This window comes from Eublepharis macularius, chromosome 4 (assembly GCF_028583425.1).
Source record: "Eublepharis macularius isolate TG4126 chromosome 4, MPM_Emac_v1.0, whole genome shotgun sequence".
Lineage (NCBI taxonomy): Eukaryota > Metazoa > Chordata > Lepidosauria > Squamata > Eublepharidae > Eublepharis > Eublepharis macularius.
The window spans coordinates 66958341-66983745 of NC_072793.1; the positions used below are offsets into that span (position 1 = coordinate 66958341).

Below are 25405 nucleotides of genomic sequence, written 5' to 3' on the forward strand. Positions count from 1 at the left end.
AGAGATTTATCTGCACCAAATTAGGAAACTTAAGAGTGCAGTCCTAAACCTAAATCAATGGGCTTAGAAGGTGTAGCTTTGTTTTGGATTGCCCTATTAACTCCACTCTGCTAAAAATAAACTCTGTGCCGTCTAAGCTTGTAATCATAGACACTTTTCTGTGAGTAACGCCTATTGAATCACATGGGACCTACATCTGAGTAGAAGTAGGTCTGCTCCCTAAATGTGTAGTATACTGTGCATGTCTTAGAATACTTTTTCTTGAAGTTTTGGGAAGCATTGTAAAAAGGATTGTTTACTATATGTAACCCTGGCTTTTCAGGATAATATAACAAATAGTTGCTCCAGAATGTTTAGATTTAAGTCAGCTCAGTCCAATTAATTAATCAGCATCAGTCCAAGTTTTATGACGTACATAGAAAGTTAAAACATGACAAATGCTAAACAGAACTTGGGTACCTTCTCTCTCTTTACTGCAAAGAGAAACATACTCAAAGCTTATTTTTTGCTAGGCTCTCACACCTTCTAACAATTTTTATAGCTTGACTCTGGAATCCCATGAAATAAACATATACCAAAGTGCCCCTGAACAGAAACAGAGTATTTTCCTTCAGCGTTAACTACAGACTCCCCATGGATCAAAGGTCAGAGTGAAACATAGTGGTGTTTTCAAGTAGACAGGGTACCCAGCACCTCTTTTTCCCCAACAAATTCAGCTTTAGACAGGCTAAACTGACTTTTCTACCAGTAGTTTTTAAGGCCTTACTGTTTGTCCTGACAAACAGACCTTTAACCATTTAATATATTTTAAACTGCTGACATTCTTTAGAATTCCTTGTACTATTTCACACTGAATATTTTAATTTTTTCTCTTAGCATCTTTAAGATGCTGCATCCTCATTCTAAACGCGTTGACTGAAGTCCTCAATAGAATCTCATAGGTGTGTTCAGTATTATAAATTTTGTTTCTACAGAATGAACCACCACTTCTTGACTGCTAAATAGTTCAGTTTGTTTGATGCTCGGAGGAGATAGATTTTGTGTCAAGTGCATAATGGTTGCACATCTAAGCCATAAGAGCTTCCCCCCATTTCCACAAAAACAAGCATCTTCAGTACCTTTCATTCATTCATGGAATGTTATGGGTACAGATGCTAGTAAGTGAAGCACTTTCCCACAAAGGGAATTTCTAGTGTGCTGAGAAGGCTGTTTCCATTAGTTGAGTGCATTTGGAGTCTTTTCAATTTTTAATTTCATTTTCCAATGCATGCAGTCAGTGTGGCATGTTGCCTGTCACTTGAATAATCAATTTCCTGCAAGTCGGAGTGCAAAATGCATCTTGTTAGGCCTATAATTTCTTCTAATTGCATCTTGTTGAAAGAGGATGGGAATCTGTTCTCCCCATTTGTTTGGGCCAAAGACATCTTGGCAGCAGTGCCTGGCAAGCTCCAATAAATCAACAATTTAGCTGCTTCATTCACCAATGCACTTACTCTAAAAGTGTGTGTGTGTGTGTGAGCGCACGCAGTACCATCAAATTGCAGTCAGTTTATGACAATGTATCCAGCATTTCCTATCTGAATTCCTGTCTTTTATTGTAATCCTTTATCTCCTGGACCCATAGAAAATAAGAGAGTTTTATGGTGTGAGAAAGCCTAGAAGGTAGACAAAATGCCCTGTATTATATAAAGGTGCATGAAAATAAAAGGAGCACTTCATACATGGCTATAATTGAGACTGCTCTCTTTTGTTGCTGTTCCCATTGATAAAGAGACAGGAAGCGTCTTGCTACTGGAAACAATGAGGACTGCCAACTTGTTAAAAAAAAAATCTTGCCTCTATGCATTTAATTGATGCCTGCCATGTAAAAAAATGGGATACGAGTCTTCTCTTTGCCTGGAGTTAAATGATGGGGAAAGATTTCCCTGCTTAATCACTGCATGCATATCAAGGTGCTATTAAAGGCAGAGAAGCAAGACCTGTTGAGAAAGTTGACAAACCTAGCAACATTGCCGAGTAAGTTTGTGCTATACTTGCATGCATACTAGAATTCTTTTCTTAATCCCCTTTACAGAATCCCTAGACTATGTTATAAGCTCCCGCAAGGGTAAAGGAAACCATTGAAAAGGCTGGTGCCAGAACTGCAGAGAAAAGCTCATGTGTGGATGCACAGGAGTGTATTGTTTGTGCATGTTGTTGTACTGGATATGCAGTCATTGACTTCTCAGATCTTTCAGCTAAGCTGAGAGCAGTCTGTGGTCCATAAACATTCATGATGTGCTAACAGAGAAAACAGAACAGGTCTAAATGTCTAGATTAACCCCTGATATCAGATTAGTTCACAAACATTCACACACACACACGCACACACACTTACCAAAAAAAAAGGAGAAATGCTTATTCTATATGTAATTGTACAAGGGGGAAATAGATTGCAGGATGAAACGGACAGATATTTTAGGTGGCACACAGACATATATACACTCTCTCCTAGTGTAAACTGGCATGACATAAGTCTTCCCTTTAAAATCACAGGCACCTGTACATCCCAGCCTTCCTCATTCAAATAAATGATGGTAAAAGAGAACTCAAAAACGCATGCAGCTTAGAAAATCACCATCTACCACAAGTTCTGCCCAATCATAAGAGATTTTTCCATGAGTGGTGCCACAACCGTATTGCACACATTTCATTAGCTGATGATTTTGTTGTGCCTGTGGCATTGCACGCATTAGACTTGTGTTAAGAGTTTAACAAATAGATGCTCTGTTAATCCTACCAAGAGGAGAATATATATATATAAATATTTTGGTAAAATAGGCAAATTAGGCAGTACTGTAGTGATGGATTAATTCTTTTGTGACCTAACAAATTATCATCATTTATTTCTTTGCCAGTTGTATCTCATTCAGTAAACTGTATATCAGGCTGATTTTTCTGGCCACTGCCCCACTCCTATAGATGATACTTTCGTAATAGTTCAGATTGCCAAGGGTGTTTCCTTTCTGGAAACCTGTCTGGGATTTTGATTTTCAGGAAATCCTGGATGCATTTTTCTAATTCTTCCTCAATAGAAAGCTTTTCTTTCACCGCTTTTTTTTTACTAGAGTTGGATTCCCTAGAGCCGGAAGTCAGAGTTCGGAGCAGGTCACTTTTCCTTCGGATTTCAGACTGCTGAAGTAGCTGCACTGGGCCTTTCTTGACTGGTCGATCCAGAGTCTGTATGTTGGACTGACGGGTGACTGGGCCACAGATAACAGTCTCTTGTGGGGAACTGGCTTCTGATTGGCTGTCACAGCTAGAGGTGGATAGTTCATTGCAGGACGTCCCACTTTCTCCTTCTTTATCTCCTTTTCCATTTTTGCAGCAACAGTCACAGTGTGATGAAGACCATCTTGAAGGCTCACCTAAAAGGACAAACGAAGAGAGTAAGATGACATTTTCATATAGGTGTCATGAATCACCAGAAAGACATACAGTATAGCTTTCATTCATATGCTAACAGATAAGGATTTATTCCTAAACTGCATTATTGACAGGTTGAATGAAGTATACAAATGAATACTAAGGCTCTGCTAGGAAGAAAAATCACTCGTCTTTGTGGCTTATAATCAGCCAGCTGGCAGCGCTCTGCCATAAAAAAACTGCTTCTGACAGCAATTCTCTGACCAGTTGCATGCATTTAGGTTGCATGGCAATCAATAGGACTTAAGTGTGCATAAGTGGATGCAGTATTGAAGCCTCAATATGCTTTAATTGGTTCAGTGATTCATATTTCTTTAAATGCTTAGCTGAAGATCTGCCCAGAGTAATAATCCACAACTAGGAGAAAGAACCAGAACAGATTAAGGAAAAACCCTTTTCTCTCTGAATGAAACGTTGAGCTAATCGTGGATTTAAATGTCATTTGGAAGCATCTGTCTTCCCGTAAAATATAATTATCACATCCAACCTGTGGGGACCAAAACCATCATTCAGGCTGCACTAAATATAATTCAGTTTGCTGAGTAGTAACTTTATATCAGTGACACATAAGAAATCAGGACACTGAATCTGCGGATGCAAATCAAGTAAGGCATTACCATTTTGTTTTGTTTTGCAGAGAAGCCAGTTTCCAACATTTGGCATACTGTAGCAGGGACAAAAATAGGATGCAGGAGGAGATTATGCAGATAGGAGCAGCTTGATTGCTAAGCCTGCAGTATTTCAGTGGCTAAGAAATTGAGCTGAGAGGTCACCAGTTCAAATCTCAATTGAACCACTAAATCATTAGATGGCTTTCAGCAAGTCATTGTCTCTCACAGAAGATCCCTACTATAATTCCAAGTTTTTTTTTCTCTTTAAAAGATTGCAGGTTGTGAGAAAGACCCTTCTCTTCCTGAGGCCCTGGAGAGACACTCCTGATCAAAGTAGACTATCCCAAGCTAGAATCCCAGAAGGCTATACATCCCACTACCGTACATAATGTAGTTATTATTGAATAGTACAATGGCCTGCAAACCCTCAGAACCTTTATACAATTATTTATTTATTTATTTGTTTGTTTAATCACATTTCTAGACCGCCCTCCCCATTAGACAGGCTCAGGGCGGTTTAACAACAGCTTAAAACAATAAAAACATTATAAAAACATTAAAACATCATATCAAACAATTAAAATTGGCAGGCATAAAATATTAAAATACAGTATTGTCCTGCATGGGTGGTGGAAGGTCTTCAGTGGTATGGCCGGCGAGAGGACAGCCTAGCCCCCACCAAATTATTAGGGTTTTCAGTGACTTCTTAATTTTGAATAACAGTGAAACACAGGAAAGGGTTTGGGAGGTGCAGTGCCAAAAAGTTCATACTTGTTACTAGAACCAGCTCCCTGTGTTCACAGCCTATGTCTTTCCCCCTTTTAAACCACTGATCCTATCAGGAAACATTGAAAGTAGACATGGGCACGAACCGGGGGAAAAATGAACTGCACGGTTCGTGGTTTGTTTAGTTTCACGGAACACAAACCATGAACTTTGCTGAACCTTTGCTGAACTTTGCTGGCCCTTTTCCTGGCTGGTTCGCAAACCAGTTTGTGGTTCGCGGTTCGAGGGAGCCCAGAACTAGCCCCTTCACGCTCACAGCCAAACTAAACAAGACCTTCCCAATGCCCAATACCCACCAAATTTGCAGGGAAGCTAGTCCTCACTGTCCTCTAAATACCCCCCAAGTTTCAGAGAGATTGAACCTTGGGAAAGGCATGGTCCATGGGACCCCCCTTTCCTGTCATTTTCTCTTCACAGTAGTAAAAACTGGAGTGTCTGCTGGCAGCTACTTTGAGGGGCTGGCCCTTTTCCTGGCTGGATGGGCCAGAATGGGAGATCTCTAGTTGGCAGGGACAGCTGCCAATCAAGCATGGAGGCCTCAGATTGGGGGCAACCAAAAGACTGCCATCGTTGCCTGGGCAATGGATTGAATGGCGCTAAAGTGTCTGGTTTCCCGAACCAGCAACAGAACGGTAGGAAAAAGTCATTTGTTTCGTAAAAACGTGGCCCTATGTAACGTGTGTTTCTTTGACTACAAACCAGCTGTTCCATCTGGAATTTTGTTCCATGGTTCGTTTCATGCCCATCTCTAATTGACAGATAAAACAATACCAGTTGGGTGTAATGGCACTGAGACTGGTAATTTGTTCAGGTTTCATGAAGAAAAGTTATTTTTCCACTCTGGAATAAAGGGACAAAACACCAATGAATAGTTAAACTGGATTTTAAGTGGCTAGTCTGCATACACTTCCCTCCCTTTTTCTGTGGGTTACCACTCATGCCAGCATATGCACAACCCCAACTTGGGTCCAAGTTTAGGTGGCATCTTTACCAGTCTTTTTTATCCTACTATGCACAGAAATCCACACTTAGAGGTAAGCCTCTTTATCATGTCATATCAGCCGTGTCCACATCTTACTATGAATACACATACATCTGGCCATAATGCATACATTTGTTTATAACAAAGGGCCAACGCATGTTCGCTTTATGACTAAAAACTGGGGCAAGTATCTGGATAAATGTGGGGTTTGTATCACAGGTTCAACTGTACTCAACGCACATACAAAATAAAATCAAGTGTATGCTATGCATAAATTGTACACGTGTCATTGTAAAAAATATGTACCGCTAAAATCTCTCCTTCCTTTCTTTCCATTCCTCCAGCTTCCCAACAGCTGTTAACAAAACATTTGCCATTTACGGAAGCAGCTGGAAAACAGCCTCTCTCCCCACCTTGTGACTTGTTCTTCCCTGTTCATGATGAAGGAGCCTGACAGTCTGTGAGCAGTGTGGCTAATTTAATTTATAGACTTGCTTTGAGAGTCCTTCTGTATCTAGTCTGGAAAAAGTCAATAATAGCTAAATTGAATTTTTTTTAAATATAATTTTCTCAGCTTTGGAAGAGGCATTACACGCCGAGGCTTAGTAAAAACGAATCATGCGAATTCTGGGGAAAAAAAAAAACACCTGCATGAGCCTTATCGATTTACAAGTCCTTAGTCTGCAGTTGACATTTTAACACAATGGTAATTTCCCTCTGCCTATTGTTCCTTTGCAAAAAGAAAAAGGAAAAGAAGATTTAGAACTACCATATTCCATGATCAGAAAATGATTCATTCCAACAAGCTACTGACAGCTTTCAACAGGCCTCCAAAAATCATTCAGGAGCAAAGAAATAGATAGAGATGGATGTGACTGGGATCTTGACAGATATAGCACAGATATAAATCTTACTTGTTTTTCTGCTAGACACCACTGACACACCAAAATCACAGACAGGAAAGAACTTTCAAACCCATCACTTCTTCAGCTCAGAATACAATGCTATAGAATTCCATAAAATTCTTTCACATCGCCAGATTCTTTTGGGACTAGTTTACAATTAGCAGAATAATTTTTCCTGCAGTCAACCAATGCAGAACATGGGTGGAGAGTTACATGACTGGATGTTCCTTCACTTCAGAAGCTTCACAATGTAAAAAAATAGCATGTCAAGGACAAGTCTATCCTGAACTGAACATTGGCAAGTGGTGTTATCACCCCATCTCTAGTTCTGCTATCTATTCAGAAGCTATATGTCTGCATGTGCAACAGCAATGGACCACACTGCCACTACTGTGTTGATGCCCTGTGTTAAGGACACTACATCCTGTCCCTCCTGCAGTAGTGATGGGTACTGGAGAAATTGGAATCCTCCCTGTGACCACCATGTGAGCGACTGCTGGCCTATATATGTACAAAGAGTAAGTGAGTGATTGTGTGAGTGCTATCCCTACAATCAGGAATGATCAGGACTTAGGCCATTTCTGCACAGCCTTAAAGAGACGGCCCACTCATAGAATGCTGGCAGCTTTTCTCTTTCACTCCACACATCTCTGATTTCAAAGCGGTCACAGGCTGTTTGGCTTCTGTTTTTTTGGCACCTTTTCGGGGACGCAGGAAAGTGCGGGAAATTGCATTGTCATAAAGGCACTGAAAAAAACGGAAGCCAAACAGGCTGCTACCACTTTGAACTAAGAGACATGTGGAGTGAAGAAGAGAAGCCCCCAGCGTTCAGTAAGCGGGCCATCCCTTTAAGGATGTGTGGAAACGGCCTTAATGTTCTCATGGGAAGAGATTCTACACAAGTATAGCTTGTGCTGCACTGCACCCAGAGTTCTTGGACATAACTGGGAGGTGGCAGTATGTCAGCCCCCCCTATACACTGAGACCCTGTTTACAGCTATATCATGGGGAGAAGGCTAGTGACTTTGATCTAGGAATGAAGCTCTGTGCAAAGATGTGAGCTAAGCTATTGTGCCTATTATAGCAAAAGCTTTACAAGAGCACATGGGCTCCTTCCTAATCTGTAGAAATACATGCATCATTTGATCTATGGATCATAGCCAAGAATTATATTGATAATTACCTTTTCTAAGAGACCCAGTCCTGTGATGAGTGATTGTCTGATGTTTTTCATGAGTATACAAGATGTACCACTTGGACATTTTTTTAGATCAGAAGACCTGTGTAGTCAATAAATAGCTTTGTACATTTTATTCCAAATGCTCTCCATACATTTTCCAAACGGAAGCCATATGCTTCATAATAAAATTGTTTGGTGATAAAAATGACTGGCAATAAAATGCTATGGTTCCTGAATATAGAAAACATTTTACAATGGAATGTGAGAAGATGTGTGTGTGTGTGTAAATGTATGGATTTGACCAAAGTTAAAAAAAAAGAAAAGCTATACATCCCATAGATGTGTAATCTGAACAGTTGTGTTCTTGTTTTTATTTCCAGGATTCACAGCACAATGCCATTCTGACTCTCCAAAAATGAGGATAAAATCTCTCACTCCCTGAAAATCCATTTTGTTTAATTTGACTCCTTTTTTCCTTTTATCACATATATCATACTGAAGTTTTTTTTTTAATGTACTCCCTTTATTCCACCAGACTGACCATTTAATAGAAAAAAATTTCACCCCAAATGTCACTAAGCACTTTATATTTAATTATCTTTACTGGCCATTGTACGCTTATCCACAATTGTCCACATGCTAATAGTCCTTTACATGGCTAAAAAAAAATTACTTGAACAACCCAATTTGCCAAGGACTTTTTGGACTTAGTGTATTTGTAAATGCATGAAACTTTCAGAATTCATAAATAATTTAATGAGGGAGCTGCACACTTCAGTGCTTATACAGGCCAAGGAAGTGATGTCCATATAGACAGAGGCTAAGCTAAAAATAAAAGAAAATGGTTCCCAGCACCAAGCAATGCTTATACACCACTGTTCAGTGTAACTTTCTTCTTTAAAACAATATATTTAAAAATGACTAATGACACTACAGATATTTTTAAGAAAAAGGACAGTGTTGTTATTAGAGTTGTTATTACTAGAAAATTAATTCTCCTAATCATACATTTAAAAAGGCCACAGTTCACACAATTAGATAGAAATCCAATACCAGAAACATTTATAATATACCATGGCTATCACTTAAATCTTCCATAATAATTTTCATGGCAAGTTTCAGATACCAACAACTTTGATTTCACTTTATTCCATATACAAAAGTTTTCATACAGATCCTGTATGCTTCATCTTAATTGTTTATTAGTCAATGTTTGGTGAATTGTGATGGCCTATAGCTATAGACAATAAACTCTTTTGATCACTGTAAGCTTCAGGATGTGTGCAGACTGGCTCAAAGATACCTTATGATCCTAATGCTTAATACATTAACTTTTCAACTCAGGAACCAGAATATATTTGATTACATGATATATTGCAAAAAATGAATGTTTTCTGCATAACCATGCTTGATTTGAATTTATTCTGATTCTTATTGCAAAACATCCCCCCCCCCCGAAAATGGAAAATGAAATGGAAGAAGAGAAAAGGAGGCATGTGATAGGGAAAGTTTACTGTGTCAGAGTGGTTTCATGTGAAAGGAGATGCACAAAAATCAGAAGTCCTGCTCCTGGCCCTTGGAAACGATGTGTTCTGAGGAAAAAACAGACTTTTTATAAACACATACCTGCTTCAAAAATGCAGTCACACACCTGGTCCCCCCCTTTTCTCTCCATAATACATGGTAAAAATTACCTTAATTCCTTCTCTTAGCCCCACCCCATGTCACTTGCTGCTGCTGACAGAAGAGGGAGGGAGATGGGAAATGTGGAATGCTGTGGAGTCACTCACAACATACTATTTTACTAGACTGCACAGAGAAGGAGGGGAGACCAGATGCATGGCAATTAGGAGTCAGTTGTCTAGAGCAACCTCTAGATTTGAACCTATGGATTCTAAGCAATACACACATCAGATCTCATTCTAGAAAGCCAAATAATGTGCCTCCCTACCTGTTTGCAACTGTGCAGGTATCTAGGCTTCCTGAGTCTAGCTACCCAAAATGAAAACCCTGCAGCAATGGATTTAAATTATTCTGTTATAGTGGACAATTATAGATGAGCTCTGTGATGAGTCTTTAAAAAAACAGCCCAAATGCTTTGGAAACTGGGTGGGTACATAGCCTTTTTTAAGTTATGCTTTTCAATCTCAGGATATTTTCCTTTATTTGAAACTGGGGGCCTGTCACACGTGCTCTAAACTCATGTGTGATAGGGGGAAACCAGAAGTTTACCTGAGTTTAAAGTATAACTGCACTCACCTTCAAAATGGTGTGGGGGAAGGAAAAAGCTCTCCTGTATGTGTGCACAGAGGCTTGAGTGGTTTTGTCTGTCCCTGCTATCCACCCAGCACTCTTTTGCAGATAGAAAAGAGCTATGGGGGGAAGGCTCCTTCTCCTGTTCCACACGTCTCCTGGACAAACACAAGGAAGAGAGAAACAGAAGAGCTCCCCCACTCCAGACTTTTTTCTATCTGCAAAAATGCACTGGGTGGAAAGGAGGGACAGTCAAAGCCACTCCTGTTTCTCCATGCACACTCAGGATGGAACACTTTTTCTTTCCCCAAACCATTTTCAAGGTGAGTGCAGTCATATGTTTCACCCAATCACACACAAGTTTACAGCATGTTTGACCAGTCTCTTATTTCCTTTCGGCCATGATCTTTGAATATTGTAGCGCACTATGAGTGGCATTGTTGTGAACATTGTCCAGAACATTCCGGTCCCATGGCAAACTGAGATTGGATTGGTTGAAAGTTCTGCAAAACACACTGGTATTGCTTATTCATACTCAGCTCCTTTATATTAAGATATATTGTTTTAAAACAATTCTTCTGCAGTTCTGACAAGGTGCTGGACGTAAATCTGTATTAGGAATGCTAAATGGATTCCTCTTCAACAATGTAATTTTTTTCTTCGGAAATATCTCAAATTATGACTCTAATCATTTCCTAATAAGATATTGATATTGTCTCCAGAAAATCTGTGGAATTTAGCAAGTAATTCCTCAGCTGCGTTTTGGTTTACTAGTTTTTTAGATGGGTTTCTAAAAATGTTTTTACATTTTTACTCTGCAAGTAATTCTAAATGTTCTTTGGATCAGATCAAGGAAGCTGGATTCTGATGGGCTGGATTATTTGGTTAAATCAAGAAAAAAGCTTCTCCGGACTTTTATTTCCAGGTATGGAGGAGGCATGTAAGACCTCCCACAGCCTGTGTCCTTACAGCTCCCTATGCTCCCATCTGGTTCCTCTCCCAGCCTCTCTACTTGCTGCCTCCTGCCCCCCACCAGCCTTGTTCCACTCACCTGCCACCTCCCAGAGCCTACCTCCATTTGTGCCTCTTGCTTGCTGCTGCTCTGCCTCTGCTCCTTGATTTTTCTCCATGAGGCAAGGGTTGCACAACCCTCATCTCATGGAAAAAACAGATAGTTGAAACAGAGTCAGAGAAGCAGTGAACAGGAAGGCAATAATGCAAGCTGGAGGTATGCCATGGCAGGAGAGTTGTGTGAGGCTGGTAGAGGACAGGAGGCAGCAGGCAGAGTGGATATCTGTCCCACTCCTCCACCCCCATCCAACCTCCAAAAGATCCCTTCAAGCCAGAGCCTTTTAAAGCTGTGGTGAATCTCATCCTTCCTTGCTTCAGTTTGGGATTCTCTGGTTTGACATTGGGATTCTCTGGTTCCCTTGTGTAGTTTGGTTCTGTTGAGCTTTGTTCATCATATATTGGAAGTGAGACTGGCATTGGGACTGGCCTTTGGCCAGGGGATTGCCTTTGTTTAAGGTTTCTCTTTGCCTGGAAAGCCTTGGAAATGTTTCCTCCATAGGAAACAATGGAGAGTGGTTGGGGGCACCTTCTTCAGGGGCCGACCTGGGGTCCAATCTTCATGAAACTCAAGGGAGGGGGGTTAGTAGACAGGAGGGAGTATGTTTTCTGTAAATGTGGTGGAGTTTGCTTAAAAAGTGCAACCACCACCCTGGATAATTTTCCCCATAGGAAATAATGCCCAGTAAATTCAACATTCTTTAATCTTACCAAACCAGATTAGAGAATCTTACTCAGATGTCAGGGATACTGAGGGTCCCCCCCCCTGAAACCTAGATTCAGATCAACTGAATGGGGGGGGTGCAGACCCCTAATAATCATTTCCTCCAAACTGATGAGCTTTATATTTACCAGTGTGGAGTCCCACTGCTCTGTGTCCAAGAATTCCTCTTGTGACATTGCAGGGCAGGGAAGCATCTGAAGCTGAGCCATGCCACTCAGGAGTGCCATCACCACTTTCTCTTTTTTCTTTAATCAGGGTTTTCCCAAACTCAATGCTATTTCCAGAAAATGGCCCTTCTTCTGATACTGACCGTTACCAAATGCCACATAACTTGTGATGTGTTGCTATTTGAATCAAGAGTGCCATTAATAATGTTGCAAGTAATGAAACAGCCCTCATTCTTTGCCAATACTGGCACATCTGCATGTTCATGTCTTGTGGTCAGGGTGGGGCACTGTCTGGCAAGCTTGACTGGAAATAGGAAGTGTTCTTGGTGCTATGAGGCTGATTGCAGGCTTAGCGCTGATGGGTGGGGAAATGGCAAGGGCACAGTGACAAAACACACAGAACATGTTAACCAGAGTTAAAAGAGGCCACCACTTTATTGGTTTGCAGCTTGTGGAGCATTGGCGAGGCATAGGGATCAGATCCAAGCATCAGCTGACCCACCTGCTAGCTGATGAACCACCATGCCCCCTCAGACCACCAACTGAGGGGGGCGGGAAACAAGGAATGGCACCTATTGGGATACCACATGGGCATCCGCCTCTGTCCTCACTCCCCGACACCTGGGAGTGAGAGCGCCCCTGAGTTGGGCATGCCTCACTCCCAAGATCCATTAAGGGGATCTCCTTCCAAGGGAAATTGGGCTCATAAGTCCAGGGTCTCCCCAAATGGATCTGAGCCTAGTGCCCAAACTGGTAACCCTAAAGTTGTGACAAGGGAAAAACAATTACTGATGGCAATCCCCAAGAAACAGCCTACATAAAAGCCTCCCACCAAAGGCTTGGACAAGCCAGTGGTCCTATGAAACAAGGGAGGGCAGGGTGGGAAGCCAACCATGAGCAGAATGATGAGGCGCAGGGCCATTCACCTCTAAGAACTCTAACAACCGACCTGAGAGGGAACAGCACTTTCCAGGTCCGTTGGTTAGCCTCACCCCCTGAACAGTCCGGCCAGCCAGCCCTGATTGGCCAGCCAGGAAATTTGAATCTGAGGCATGGGTCTCTGAGCAGTGGCTCCTGGGAGAGCCTGAAGATGGCGGCCGCTGTGCCCCAAGCCCCATCACCACCCCACAGGCTGCAACCCAGTCGCCCAGGTAAGTCTGGGAGCTGATGTATTTCTTGTTGGAATATAGTGTGTTGCAAGGTCTGACATTCAGTCATTATGGGGTTAATATGTTTACCTACTATGCTATTGTTTAGATTGACCTGGAAAGGGAACCTAGCACAGAGCCAATAATCTGCAAGCCCGGGAAACTGAAGTGTGTTTGTAAACTGTTATTGGTCAACAGGTCAGGTGACTTTCTTTCTAGGGTCAAGAGGAAGGAGGAAGAAGAAGATTCTCCATTTAGTTATCCCAGCTCTTTGTTTGTAACAAGTAGTAAGAATGTAGCTCTAGGATGGTTTGTTATTTTGTAGGCAACCTGTGACCCCCTTTTCCCTTTAGAAGTAAATTATTTTAAAAGCTAAACTCGTGTGCTGACTCTCTATTGATTCAAGATCCATTGCACCTCTGATTTTAAGCTATTTTTTTAACCCTTTTCCCCAACATTTTTAAGCACCAGGATATACTAACTGTACAATATTCAATAAAGGAAAATGCTCAGGGGACAGAGTGAAGCTCTGGTACATGCAGACTCCAGGGGTTAGATGTGTTCCAGAACTATATTAAAGTATAAATATATTTAACTGTGCAATTTTTATAGCAGAATAGTCTTGAGTTAGTTACACTGTGATGAGTGGAGATTTTTTTTAAAAAGTTAGTGAAGATTACACTAGTTTTTATAACTAATTATTTGAAGAACCTATTAGATAGATGTTTATATTATTATCTTCCGTGTTTTTATGATTCACTTGTCTTGCTGAATCTTGAAGATGCTTTCTTACATTTAGATTCTGCTCGGCTCATTGAATTCTGTATAAGATATATATTTCAATTTCTATTTGTTTATATTCCCTCTGACTCATGGTGACTTGGCATTTTTCTGAAAAATGTAAAAATAATTTGTAAAAGAATTCTAATAAAAATGTGCATGGCAATTCTTGTGACTAAAAGAGTTTTTTATTCAAACTCTAATTTCCAGGGTTCTTTATGATTTTTATGATCATGCTTCATTTTTCTCTGGAGCACTCTGCAAAGCTGCAGTTGATTTGAGTTAGATCAACAGCTGCTGCATTACAGATTTGGAAAAATAACTCCGCTTGCCTGACTAAGAAGCATCTTTTATTAGCTAGGAAATACCTCACAACTAGTTGGTATGACTGCTGGATTGCTGGATCAGACCAACTTCCCTCCAGTGGTGGCCCAAATTGCTTTGTTAGAAACCAAGAAACTAAAAAGATTGCTCTTGGATAAACAATTCTGCAGATAGGGCATTTTACTAAGAATCCCCCATTAAGGATTTATATACTTTAATATATAAGGATTTACTTTTTGCAAGAACTGTTTAAAATATACAATTAATGTAAATAAATTTTGTTTACGTGATAGGCTACTCTAGTAAATAATGTGGGAGGGAAAGTGGCATGGAATAGTTTAATCTCGTCAGATCTTGGAAGCTAAGCAGGGTCAGTACTTGGATCAGAGACCACCAAGGAAGACTCTACAGAAGAAGGCAATGGCAAACCATATCTGCTTCTCACTTGCCTTGAAAGAGGCACAAGTCAGTTGTGTCTTGATAGCACTTTACACATACAGTAAATGATGCAGGCAGCAGGAAATCAATGAAGCTGGTTTTGATTTTAACAACTATCACATTGCTATACCTCTGACCTGTAGGACAGATAATTTAAAACTATCAAAATGGATCAGTTTGTTGCTTGTGGCATTTTTCATTCTAATTTTGTAAGTTATCCATTTTCTAGTTATGTGATGCAAGAATTAATTGAAGTTGTTGTGACTGTTCACATTAGTATTAAAATGTTTTGTATTTACCTTATCAGAAAAGTAAATCTTGAGGTGTTTTACCTAGGTCACTGTTAAATTTTCACACGTGGAAATGTTAGGTGTAGAAGTTTTTCAAGAAGCTACATTTTACAACTCTTCCCTTGGTTATTTTTTTCCACATGGTATACTGTCAGTTCACAGCTGCACTGTTCCATTATTTTTAATAAAAAATTTCCAGAGGTGATCTTAGCCAATAAGGGATTATGCAAACAATACAATGGCATTATGTCATTATCCAGTCATGATTTACACTCTATGGAGAAAACAGGTGGGGTTCGGGGTCCCCACCCTGTGCCCTGTGTAACAGTAACATTTGAGTTGTGGGTTATTCTCAATTTCCATGTGTGCAATGCCCAGTTTGAATCATGACTGTGGCACACATAGCAAAGGGGTTTAAACCTTCCCCCCTTTGCCATTTCCCTTAACAGCAATGTCCTGTGGCTGTACTATTAGGCCTGTTAAGGAAAACTACATGTACATGTGTGAGTTTCCATAACAGACCAGATAGTTCCCTCCATGGACTTTCAGATTAGGAATATGATGTGTGTGTGTGGTGGGGGGTCTTTTCCTGTATGCCACAGTCACAGTCCAAATCAGACAATGCATTCATGAGAATTTATTCAAATATGCAGTTCGTGTGTGGAGGTTACACTACAAGACACAGACTGGGGATCCTGGACTAGAGATGGGCACGAACCGAAATATGAACCAAAATTAAGCACGAACCAAGCTGGTTCGTGGTTTGCGAACCAGCGGTTCGTCAGATCCCATTTCTGACAAACCTCCACAAATTTTAGGCTGGTTCATTTGGTTCGTTTTTTGGTTTGTCACTGCAGACATCCTGGTGCCAATCAATTAGTTTCCTAGGCAACATGGGATGGACTTCCTGCAGACCTTCTGCTGACCTGGAAGTGAACTTCTGCTAGCCCAGAAGTGGCCTTCTGCTGACCCGGAAGTGATGGTTTTCTGACCTGGATGTGACGTTTTCATGAACCAAATGAACTGGTTCACAAACCTGGGGCAGGTTGAACCACGAAACACATATTTCGGTTTTCCCCCGGTTCGTGCTCATCTCTATCCTGGACCCAAGCTATATTCTCTATAATGTGTGAATTATCTTATTAGCGACGTGATTTTATGAAATCAGTTTAGAGTGTGAACTGAAAACATTGCAATCACTTTAAGTGAGTTTTATGCTGCATAATCACACAAATTTGCAATATAATGTTCCAAAGCCACAGCCAGTATTATATGTACTGGCCTCAACCTGAATGGGTAAACTTTTTTGTTCATTTTACAGACTGCTTTTAAAAAATCACTGAACATAAACAGGGAGAACATATGTTTATCACACATACCCTGTCTGATAGCTTTTCCTGGGAATTAACGGAGTCTTTCTGCCAATATAATTAGCAGATTTTGATTTTCTCTGCTTCAAAGACAAGATGGCCAATAATGGGTTTCTGCCAACCTTTTCAGATTCTGTGCTTGGACTTACAGACTTAGAGAGCATCCCTAAGAACTTGCACAGCTGTAAGTCAATTGACTTCAATGGGCTTAGAAGGGTATAAGTCTGCTTATGATTGCATTACTTGCATTGGACTCTCTGTGGCTTTTTCCAGTCATATAACTGTGCAAGAGCTGTTGCTCTCAGTATGAAGTGGTGATTGACATTAACCCAGAGAAATGTGAAAAAATGGAAGAACTAATTCATCAATATATCATATTCATTTGCCTTTCATGAGGAAAATGTTCTGTGGATGATCAGCATGGAGTAAAAGGCCTTGTACAAAAGACATTTTTTTTTTAAATTACAAAGCTTAAATTATTGTCAGATGGCTAAGGCTCCACATGGTGAAGAGTGCCATCAAGTCCTAGCGAACTTATGTTGACCCCTGCTGGGTTTTTAAGGCCAGAGACCTTTTCAAGGCCAGGGGTTGTTTGCCATTGTCTGCCTCTGCAACTCTAGTCTTCCTTGGAGGTCTCCCATTCAATTGCTAACCAAGGCCTACTCTGCTTAGCTTCCAAGATTTGATGAGATCAGGCTTACCTGGGCTAACCAGGTCAGGGCAATGATACATAAATAAGCCCTATTTATCTATATCCCACATTCCCTGAAAGATCATGGCAAGCAATATTTTGGCTATCACAGGCAATAAGGCACTCCTCTTTCTGACTCAGTTTAAACCTATATCATTAGCAGTATCTTTCAGCAGTGAGTCCAACAGCCCTACTCATTATAAGCAAAATTATAAGCATAATTTATAAGTATCAAAGAATATTCCTCTTTTAATATTCTGTCTTGGAGAAAGGACGCTGTTGTCATTATTTTTCTGAATTATTCATCCAAGTAGAGCAGAATCAAACATTTATGTTTCTTCACATAGCCAGCTCAGGGAACAACTAGTTACATTTCTGTTATTAATAAGAGTGTTTTCAGAGTCTCCACTTCATGTCTAAAATGATAATGTTGGTGAGATTGTAACAACAATAATGTATTGTATGAAATTATAACACTGAGAAATTTGCAAGTTCCATGACTGTATTGCCAAGAGAAACAATGAAAATGTCACACAACAGAAAATATTATCACTTCAGATGAATGGGAAACTGATTACTAGGGGTGTGCAATTTGGGTCCAGGATTTGGGGGGAAAGCCAAATTTTTATTTATTCAGCAAAACTGAGAATCCCAGTTTCAATTTGGAATCCTGAATTTAACCCCATGAATTAATTTTGGTTAATTTGAGTTGATTCAGGAATTGCAGCTTGGCTGTTCCCTTGCTGTCTCCCCAGGGCCAGCACATCCATTGAGGCGGGTCTGGCAGCTGCCTCAAGCACTGAGGCAACAGAAGGGGTGCTGGGGGTGGGGGTGCACGCTGCATAACTGGCTGTGGCACCACCAGCCGCTGAGGGCTGGCTGCCTGTGCGCTGCCCTGGCTGCCTGCTGCGCCTGGCCTGCAACTGCTGCGCCCGGCTGGGATTGCATGCTGGCAGTGACAGCACAGGGCAGTCTGAGCGGGCAGCCTCACAGCCCTTCCACTTAGGTGCCCCATGCTGCCACCACCGCCCACACACAGCTGTGGGCCAGGCATGGCAGATGGCCAGGAAAGCGCGGGGGAACTGAGTGGAAGGGCTGGGAGGCTACCCACGTGCCATCCCAGCTGCCTGCCGTGCCAATGGGGCCAGCTTGCAGCAGCATGCTATGTGATGATGTCACACACTGTGATGTCATCACATTGCCCAGGTGCGCATGCGTGCTTTGCGCACACATGGGGGCAGAAACAGCCCTGAAGCTGCCCCCAACCTCAGGCACCAGAAGGCCTGGCACTGGCCCTGTGTCTCCCTGCAAAGAAACAGCAAAGAATTGGCATTTCCAGTCTTTTTTTGCAAAATGGGAGGGGAAGAGAGAAGGGACAGTAAGCGAGAGGCAGGAAGGATGAGGAATGAGACAAGGAGGGAGAGTGAGTGGCCAATCCTTGCAGGAGTTCTCTTTCTCTGGCCAATGGGATTGTTCTCTGGCCTCTCACTTAGAAGGAGCCAAACATGTTCCAACCATGTGCAACCTGCGCATCAAGGGCACCTTCACTAAGGGGACTGAAAAGCTCACAAGCTTGAGATATGTGCTCTCTTTGCAGGTGTGCAGGCCAGGAGGGGCTCCCTGCCAGAAGAAGGGGGATAGCTCTGCTGTTCCCCCCACTGCCTCTTCTCAGTAGGTTCCCCTCATGGCCAGCACCGGGATGTCAGAACCCTGCAAGTTGCTTTCCACCAATCTTTGAGCTACTTGGCCAGGAAAGAAGAGATCTGACTGGACCTCTCTCTCATGCCCTCTGACAAGCATCCAGAAGAAGTGTGTCTTTTCCCATGCAGGTGATATTGTCAGTTTGCATTGCATTTGCCTCCTCCCCTGGAGCGTTGAGCCATTGGTCTTCCTGGTCAACTTTCTGCTCTTTGATTGCCTAACTCTGGACTTCAAGGGTGAATGAAGTGAACCTACTTGTGGCCTGCATCTTCTGCAAGTCTGTGTTGGAGAGGTGGAAAAATCAGTCTTCCCAACACTTAGGTAGAAAATCAGCAGGTAGGCCAGTTGATCTAGTTAGCACAACATAAAAAGCACACTCCAATTTGGACCCAGCCCCCATACCCTAAAACCACCAGACCTACTATGTTGGCTCAAATTTGTGCAGAAAATTGAGAAAGGTAGCACCAGAAATGTTGTTCTCTACCCAAACCGAATCAGAGAATAGTCCCCAAATTTAGGAAATCCCATTTTTTCTGGGACCCCTGGAATCCAGATTTCCTGGATTGTGGGGGAGGGTGCACACCCCTAGTTTCTACCATTACTTGGCATCCATGCCGCTTGTCACATCTTGCTATGGGATCTTGCTCATAATGATCCAGCCCAGGCTTGGGGGATTTGGCTGATTAATTCAAATTAATATATAATTGGTTGTCTTTCAACAAGGGCTAAACTAGACAACACATGGGAAGATCCTTGAATGTGTTGGAAATAGCAATGTCTGGTGTACTGCAGCAGCAAGAAGGAAGAAGAGCCTTCTATGCAGGGGAAAGCAAGGATCACTTAGTTAGGACAGTGAGAGCAGCATCTCTCTTGATTCCTGGGGGTCAATTCCTTGTCTTGTCTCCTATTGGGCTAAACAGGGCAATATCCTGCTTCTTCTCTCTCCTGCTACACTTCTTCTCTTTGCAAGATGTAGTCAGATAGCAAGTAATCTCTCTCTCATCTTTACTCTCAAGTATGTATTTCCTCAAATAAACTTTTTGCCTCTTTAATCAGCACAGCATAACTTCACTGCATTTGCACTCAGCTATCAGAATGGTAAGCTCTTGGGGGGAAAAACATCAAAGGGGGCCCAATCTGAACCAGGTCTACAGAGAGGGGAGGGGTTAATCTTTTCCTTCTGCCACTTTTCCACCCACAATAGCAATCTATATGTTTTCTCCAGTGGTTTATTCAGCAGCTTGGGGAGAAGGTGTGTGAAATTGGCATAATGTCATAGCAAGAAAGGGTTAACTTTCTCCCTCCTTGCAATGCCCTGATATGATAAATGTGCTTGGGAGATCTAGTCACAGATCCCCTGGTGTTTAATCTAGTTGCGACCTTAGGTTACCATCCTGTTAAGGTTTCTGTATATTAATGAAATATGTAAAGTGGAAATAACATCATCAACCTGACAGGATATAGTATCCTGCTTTTAAATGCCAGGTCAATTAAAACAGTGGCCATCTAGGACTTCGTTCTGGATGAGAAGGCTGACCTGGCATGTATCACTGAGACCTGGTTGGGGGGCCAGGGTTAACCACTTGTAATACTTGGCGATGCATCAGCATAGGCCCAGTGAGTGGGCAGGCAGTCTAACTGTAGTCTATTAAGATTCTACCTGCAGATTGTTGAAACACACCCAGAGATATTGAAAACCAAGCCTCAGAAAACCAAATCAAGTGAAGATCATTGTGTGAGTGCAGTCTACAGCCTGCTAACCATTTGAATTATACCACACAATACAAAAGACAAGAGCATCGGGAGCATTTTTATATTGGTTTCTAAATGTATGGGTGTGTTTGTTTAATATAAATATTTTACAATCGACCACCGAGGAAGGCCTGAGGGCCGAAATGCATCCGGTCTGTCTTTGTGTCAGTCATTGGACTGTAGCATCATCTGAATATGGAGAATGTTTTAGTTACTTTTAACACATGCATGTAGCTTGTAATTTAGGCCCTATGTTTTTAACTTGTTTTAACTACAACTAGGGTTGCCAGTCCCCCACTGGGGGCAGGGGATCCCCCACTCCCACTCCACCATCTGCTTAGCTGGCCGGTGGGGGAGGAATGCACCTCCCAGGGGCGCACTCCCAATCAGTGCTGCACACTCCTGTGGGACCAATCCGGCCCAAATTGGGCCACTGCAGAGCACAGGAGCCACTGCGGAGTGCAGATCAGGCTGTTGCAGAGAGCGCTGGGTGGTTGTGACTTGCATGATGATGTCACTCTGGAAGTGACATCATTGCGCAATTGGGGGAAGGAAAGTGCTGGGCCCCCCACCTCCCGCTGGGAGGACAGGGTTGTAAGCAGTCAGCCCAGCCTTCACCAGCTGTACAGCAGTTTTCATATAGCTGCATGTAATATTAAAAGTGTACAAGCCTCTGGAGTTTAAAATGGCTATCGTATAGCCACCAGAGAGCCTCTGCCGTTGTTACATCCCACCTGGGAGAACCAGGCATGCAAGGAATGCTGTCCTGGAATGTGGAGTGATTGCAGCTTGATTGGATTTACTGCCATCCCAGCCCCACTGGTGCCCATAGCAACAAAGGACTCGCAGAGTCACCCCCACTTAGCATGTTCCTTTCCCTCCTTCTGTGATAAGATCTCCTGTCTGTGATTGAAGAGCTAATCAAATGACATTCATAAGTATAGACAGTTGTTCCTGGCACAATGTATCCCCTCCCTAAAAACACTTAACCTAGCTCCAGTGTACTTCATCAGAAAAACTGTCCTTTTTGTGCAGTGCTAGAACTAGTTTTGCATCTGCATTCACACATCCCAGCAGCTATCAATCAAAGTACTCAAGCCTTTTGTCTAACCCAAGATCTGATCATTGGAGTCTTTGTCCTAACTGCTAGGAAGACTCTCCTCCACCTCAGGGCACATTTCACCTATAAAGGTAGAGCTTTAATTCAAATCAAATTAAAATCGAACTATTCAAATCGAACACATTTCCGGATCCACAAGCGCTGTTCCCTTGAGGTTTGCTCTAAGCCTCTTGCCTTGCCAAGGATGCTGGATGTTTGAAGCTTCTCTCTCTCTCTCTCTCTCTCTCTCTCTCTCTCTCTCTCTCTCTCTCTCTCTCTCTCTCCCCTCACCGTGGACTGGACCCCTTCTCCAGGATAGGTAGATATATTTACTCCCTCTCTCGCTATTCCCAAAATCTGGTTACATTTCCTAGGACTCTCTCTCTCTGTGTAATTATTTTCCCCAGTAAGCTGTGTGTATGTGCATGAAGTTCTTGTGTTCAATAAAAATTTATTGTTTGATATTAAGCACCAGACTTGCTTGTTCTATTGTTGGAAGGGACCTGGTACACAAAGGTGACAGATCCCAGTTACCACCTCTCGTATAGCTGTCTTCCTTGCTGGCTAATTCCCCCATAAATTATATTTATTGCAAGGAGACCATTTCCAGTAACAGAGGGACCTGACAACTCTAACTGCAACCTTGTGTACACTCATAATAAATACTTATTTTGAATATTTTTATTTTAGTTTGTAACTTGACCCTGTATTTTCTCCAGCCTTGTTTGGGTTGAGTCTGCAGGTGCTTCCCTCTCTCACCCTTTTCTCTTTTGTTGTTTCCTGTCTCAGGTAATAACAGGCCCTGTTTGGGGTCACACTCTTGACTTCGTGTTCTGCTCTGGGCAGGAAGAAGGCGGGGGGATTAAAGATGATTCTCTTGTCATGAACAGATCACCATTTGCTGGGGTTTAGACTTACAGGATTTCCAAAATTCTGCAGGGGTGGGAGATTAACATGGTCCACCTGATGGACCTGATTGGTTTTCAGATACCATTGTGGAATTTTTCTACTGATATGGTTGGTGCTCCTACCAATACCCTGATTGATCTCTGGAATGAGGAAATGACTCAGGAAATTGACAGACTTTCTCCTAGATGCCCTCTTCCCTGTCTAAGAGTCGGGGCACCCTCAGTTTACTGAGGGGCTGCAGATGATGAAAAGACAGGGGAGACAACTAGAGCAACAGTAAGGAAGGACAAGTAGACTACAGCTCAATTTAAAGCCTACTCTGTGACAGCAATGACAGTAAAGAAACAATATTTTTCTGCCACCATTGGATCTGTAAGGTGTAGACCTGTGGAACTCTTCTGGGTGGTCAAAGGCCTATGGGTTTCTGGAGGTGGAGGAGGTGGACTGCTCTGCAGCCCACTGTGATCATTTTTGTATCCATTCTGATGCACGTAAAATCTCTTGCATCCATCTGATTTGGACTGTACATTGTGACATGATCAGATGGTCCCAGGGTGCCAATATGCTCAATTGTGTGGGGAAACTTTCAGCTTGTCCAGGCTGAGGATGTGGACAGGTGATCAGTGTCATCAGATCTGGGTTGGGAAATTCCTGGAGATTTAGGTGTGCAGCCTGAGGAGAGTGCAATTTGAGGAGGGGATGGACCTCAGCAAGAGTATAATGCCAGGGGAACTGATCTCTGGAACTAAGTTGTAATTCTGGGTGATCTCCAGGCTTTACCTGAAAGCTGGCAAGTGTTTTTATTATTGGAGAAGATGTATCAAATAGTATTTGTTCTTCCTTTTTTGTTAAATCTTAAAGGTGCGATGGTTCTCAAATTCTGAAGTTAGCAACCTCATCCTGTAGTCCATAGTCTTCCAGTTTTCAAAATTGTCTTGCCTGTTCATTCTTTTGGGGGTAAACAGGTCTACTTTCTTTCTGCACCCTCTTTTTTTATACTCCACCTTTCTCCCCAGCATTCTCCTCTCCTGCATCATCACAACAACCCTTGAGGTATATTAGGCTGATAACTTTGTGGCTGGCCTCAGGTCACCCGGGAAACTTCCAAGGCAGAGTGGTGATCTCCAGTTAGGAACTTTCCCTCTTTTTTCTTTTATCAAAGGGTTCACCTTGTTAGTTGCAGTCTCTCAGTTTTACCTGTGTTAAAGCATTGTTGTAAAAATATAATGGGAGAAGAACTGGAAGCCTATATACACTGACTTGAGCTCCCTGGAGGAAAGGCATGAGACACAGAGAGAGAGAGAGAGAGAGAGAGAGAGAGATATTTCTAATTCAGTAGAATTATTCTGAATAGATACTCCAAATACAGCTGTCATATTCAACTAGCATCACCTTATTAACTCTCTTGGGAAGGAAAGCCTGCATGGTTCATTTCCAAACTCTGAAATGAAATGGAATATCATTGCAGGTTTAGAAATCCCTAGATTCTTGGCAGGCTTTATTTAATGGGAAACAATATAATAACAGAGAGTGCTGATCATCCTTGGTTGGGTGGGTCCACAAACCATGAGTGTAAAGTGCTTGATGAAGCAGATATTCTCCATATCGTTCTTCCCCCAATAGCTCCCATGACCTCCCAAAAGGCATCCCCAAAGGTTGGAAGCACATTGGAGAAATGAAAAAGTTGAGAAGATTCATTCCTATAAAGCACCGTGCACTTTCAGTTTGTAAGATCCATCTCTCTGTGAATTTTTGTTTGCCAGTGGTACATGGACAAAAATGTCTGATTTTATATATAATTTTGATATGCTTGCTAAAGCTCTGTAAGCTTGTTACACATTTCCCTAAATATCCCATTCTGATTTAAAATGGGTATGACCCTACAAATCCTGTCCTTGTTTCTCATTTATTGTGAAGTTAATTGTATTAGAATTTTAGCCTCAGGTTTCTAGATGACCTGAATTGCAAGTAAGTATGATCTTCCCCTCTTTTCTTTGCTATAGCTGTGTGAACTTCATGGTCTATGTTGAAACCCCATGGCATCTTCATTATAAGTGAACCTACTGGGCTAACTAGGTCCCTGCGCTCAAGAAACCTCGTGGAAGAAAAGGACGAAAAAGAATTAAGCAATAATATATGAGGAATATGCTTTTGCCAATCAGTATCAAATTAATTACTACCCAAATGTAACTGAGATTTCAAATGGCAGTTAAATGAATACTGCTCCACGTTTTCATTCCCACCGTTTTTAAAAAAACCTTACCGATCACTCTTCTAAATGCCTCTGAAAGGTGTGGAGTTTCTGATCCCTGCATATTAGTAATGAAAATGAAAACCTTGAATGTGTATGTGTGTGTGTACAAATATGCATATATACCGCAAAACAGTGAAACGAAAGTATTTCTAGAGACCCGTCACTGTATGTTCAACCATATGACTGTCAGATCACTCTTAAGAATTTTTTCTTAGCCGTTAGGATCTTTCTATCCCTTGTTCTAAGAATTTGCATGGAATTATGTCTCTCTTTTTTGTCAATGGAATTTAATGCAGAAGCAGCCTTTTAATCTTGAGGATCTCAGAAATTGCTGTAGGGCTGGGGCCTGCACCCCATTCTGGCCAGTAGAAAACACATAGCCAGGGCCATGCTGCATTTTCTAGGAATAATACTCTCTAAAAATTTTCCAGATAAAGGATCTCACACAAGTTCACAACATAATCAGCCAATTGGGAGTACTCAGCTACCTGTAACACAACAATCCTAT

At 41.9% G+C, this 25405-nt stretch overlaps 1 protein-coding gene across 1 annotated transcript in view; it reads right to left on the reverse strand.

Moving 5' to 3' along the window:
• Positions 1-2955: 2955 nt before the first annotated feature.
• KCTD16 (potassium channel tetramerization domain containing 16) overlaps positions 2956-25405 on the reverse strand; it is a 301160-nt gene continuing 278710 nt past the window's right edge. Inside the window, exon 2 of the mRNA XM_054977873.1 lies at positions 2956-3407. Coding sequence (XP_054833848.1) covers positions 2956-3407 — 452 coding nt within the window. The remainder of the gene's footprint in view (positions 3408-25405) is intronic.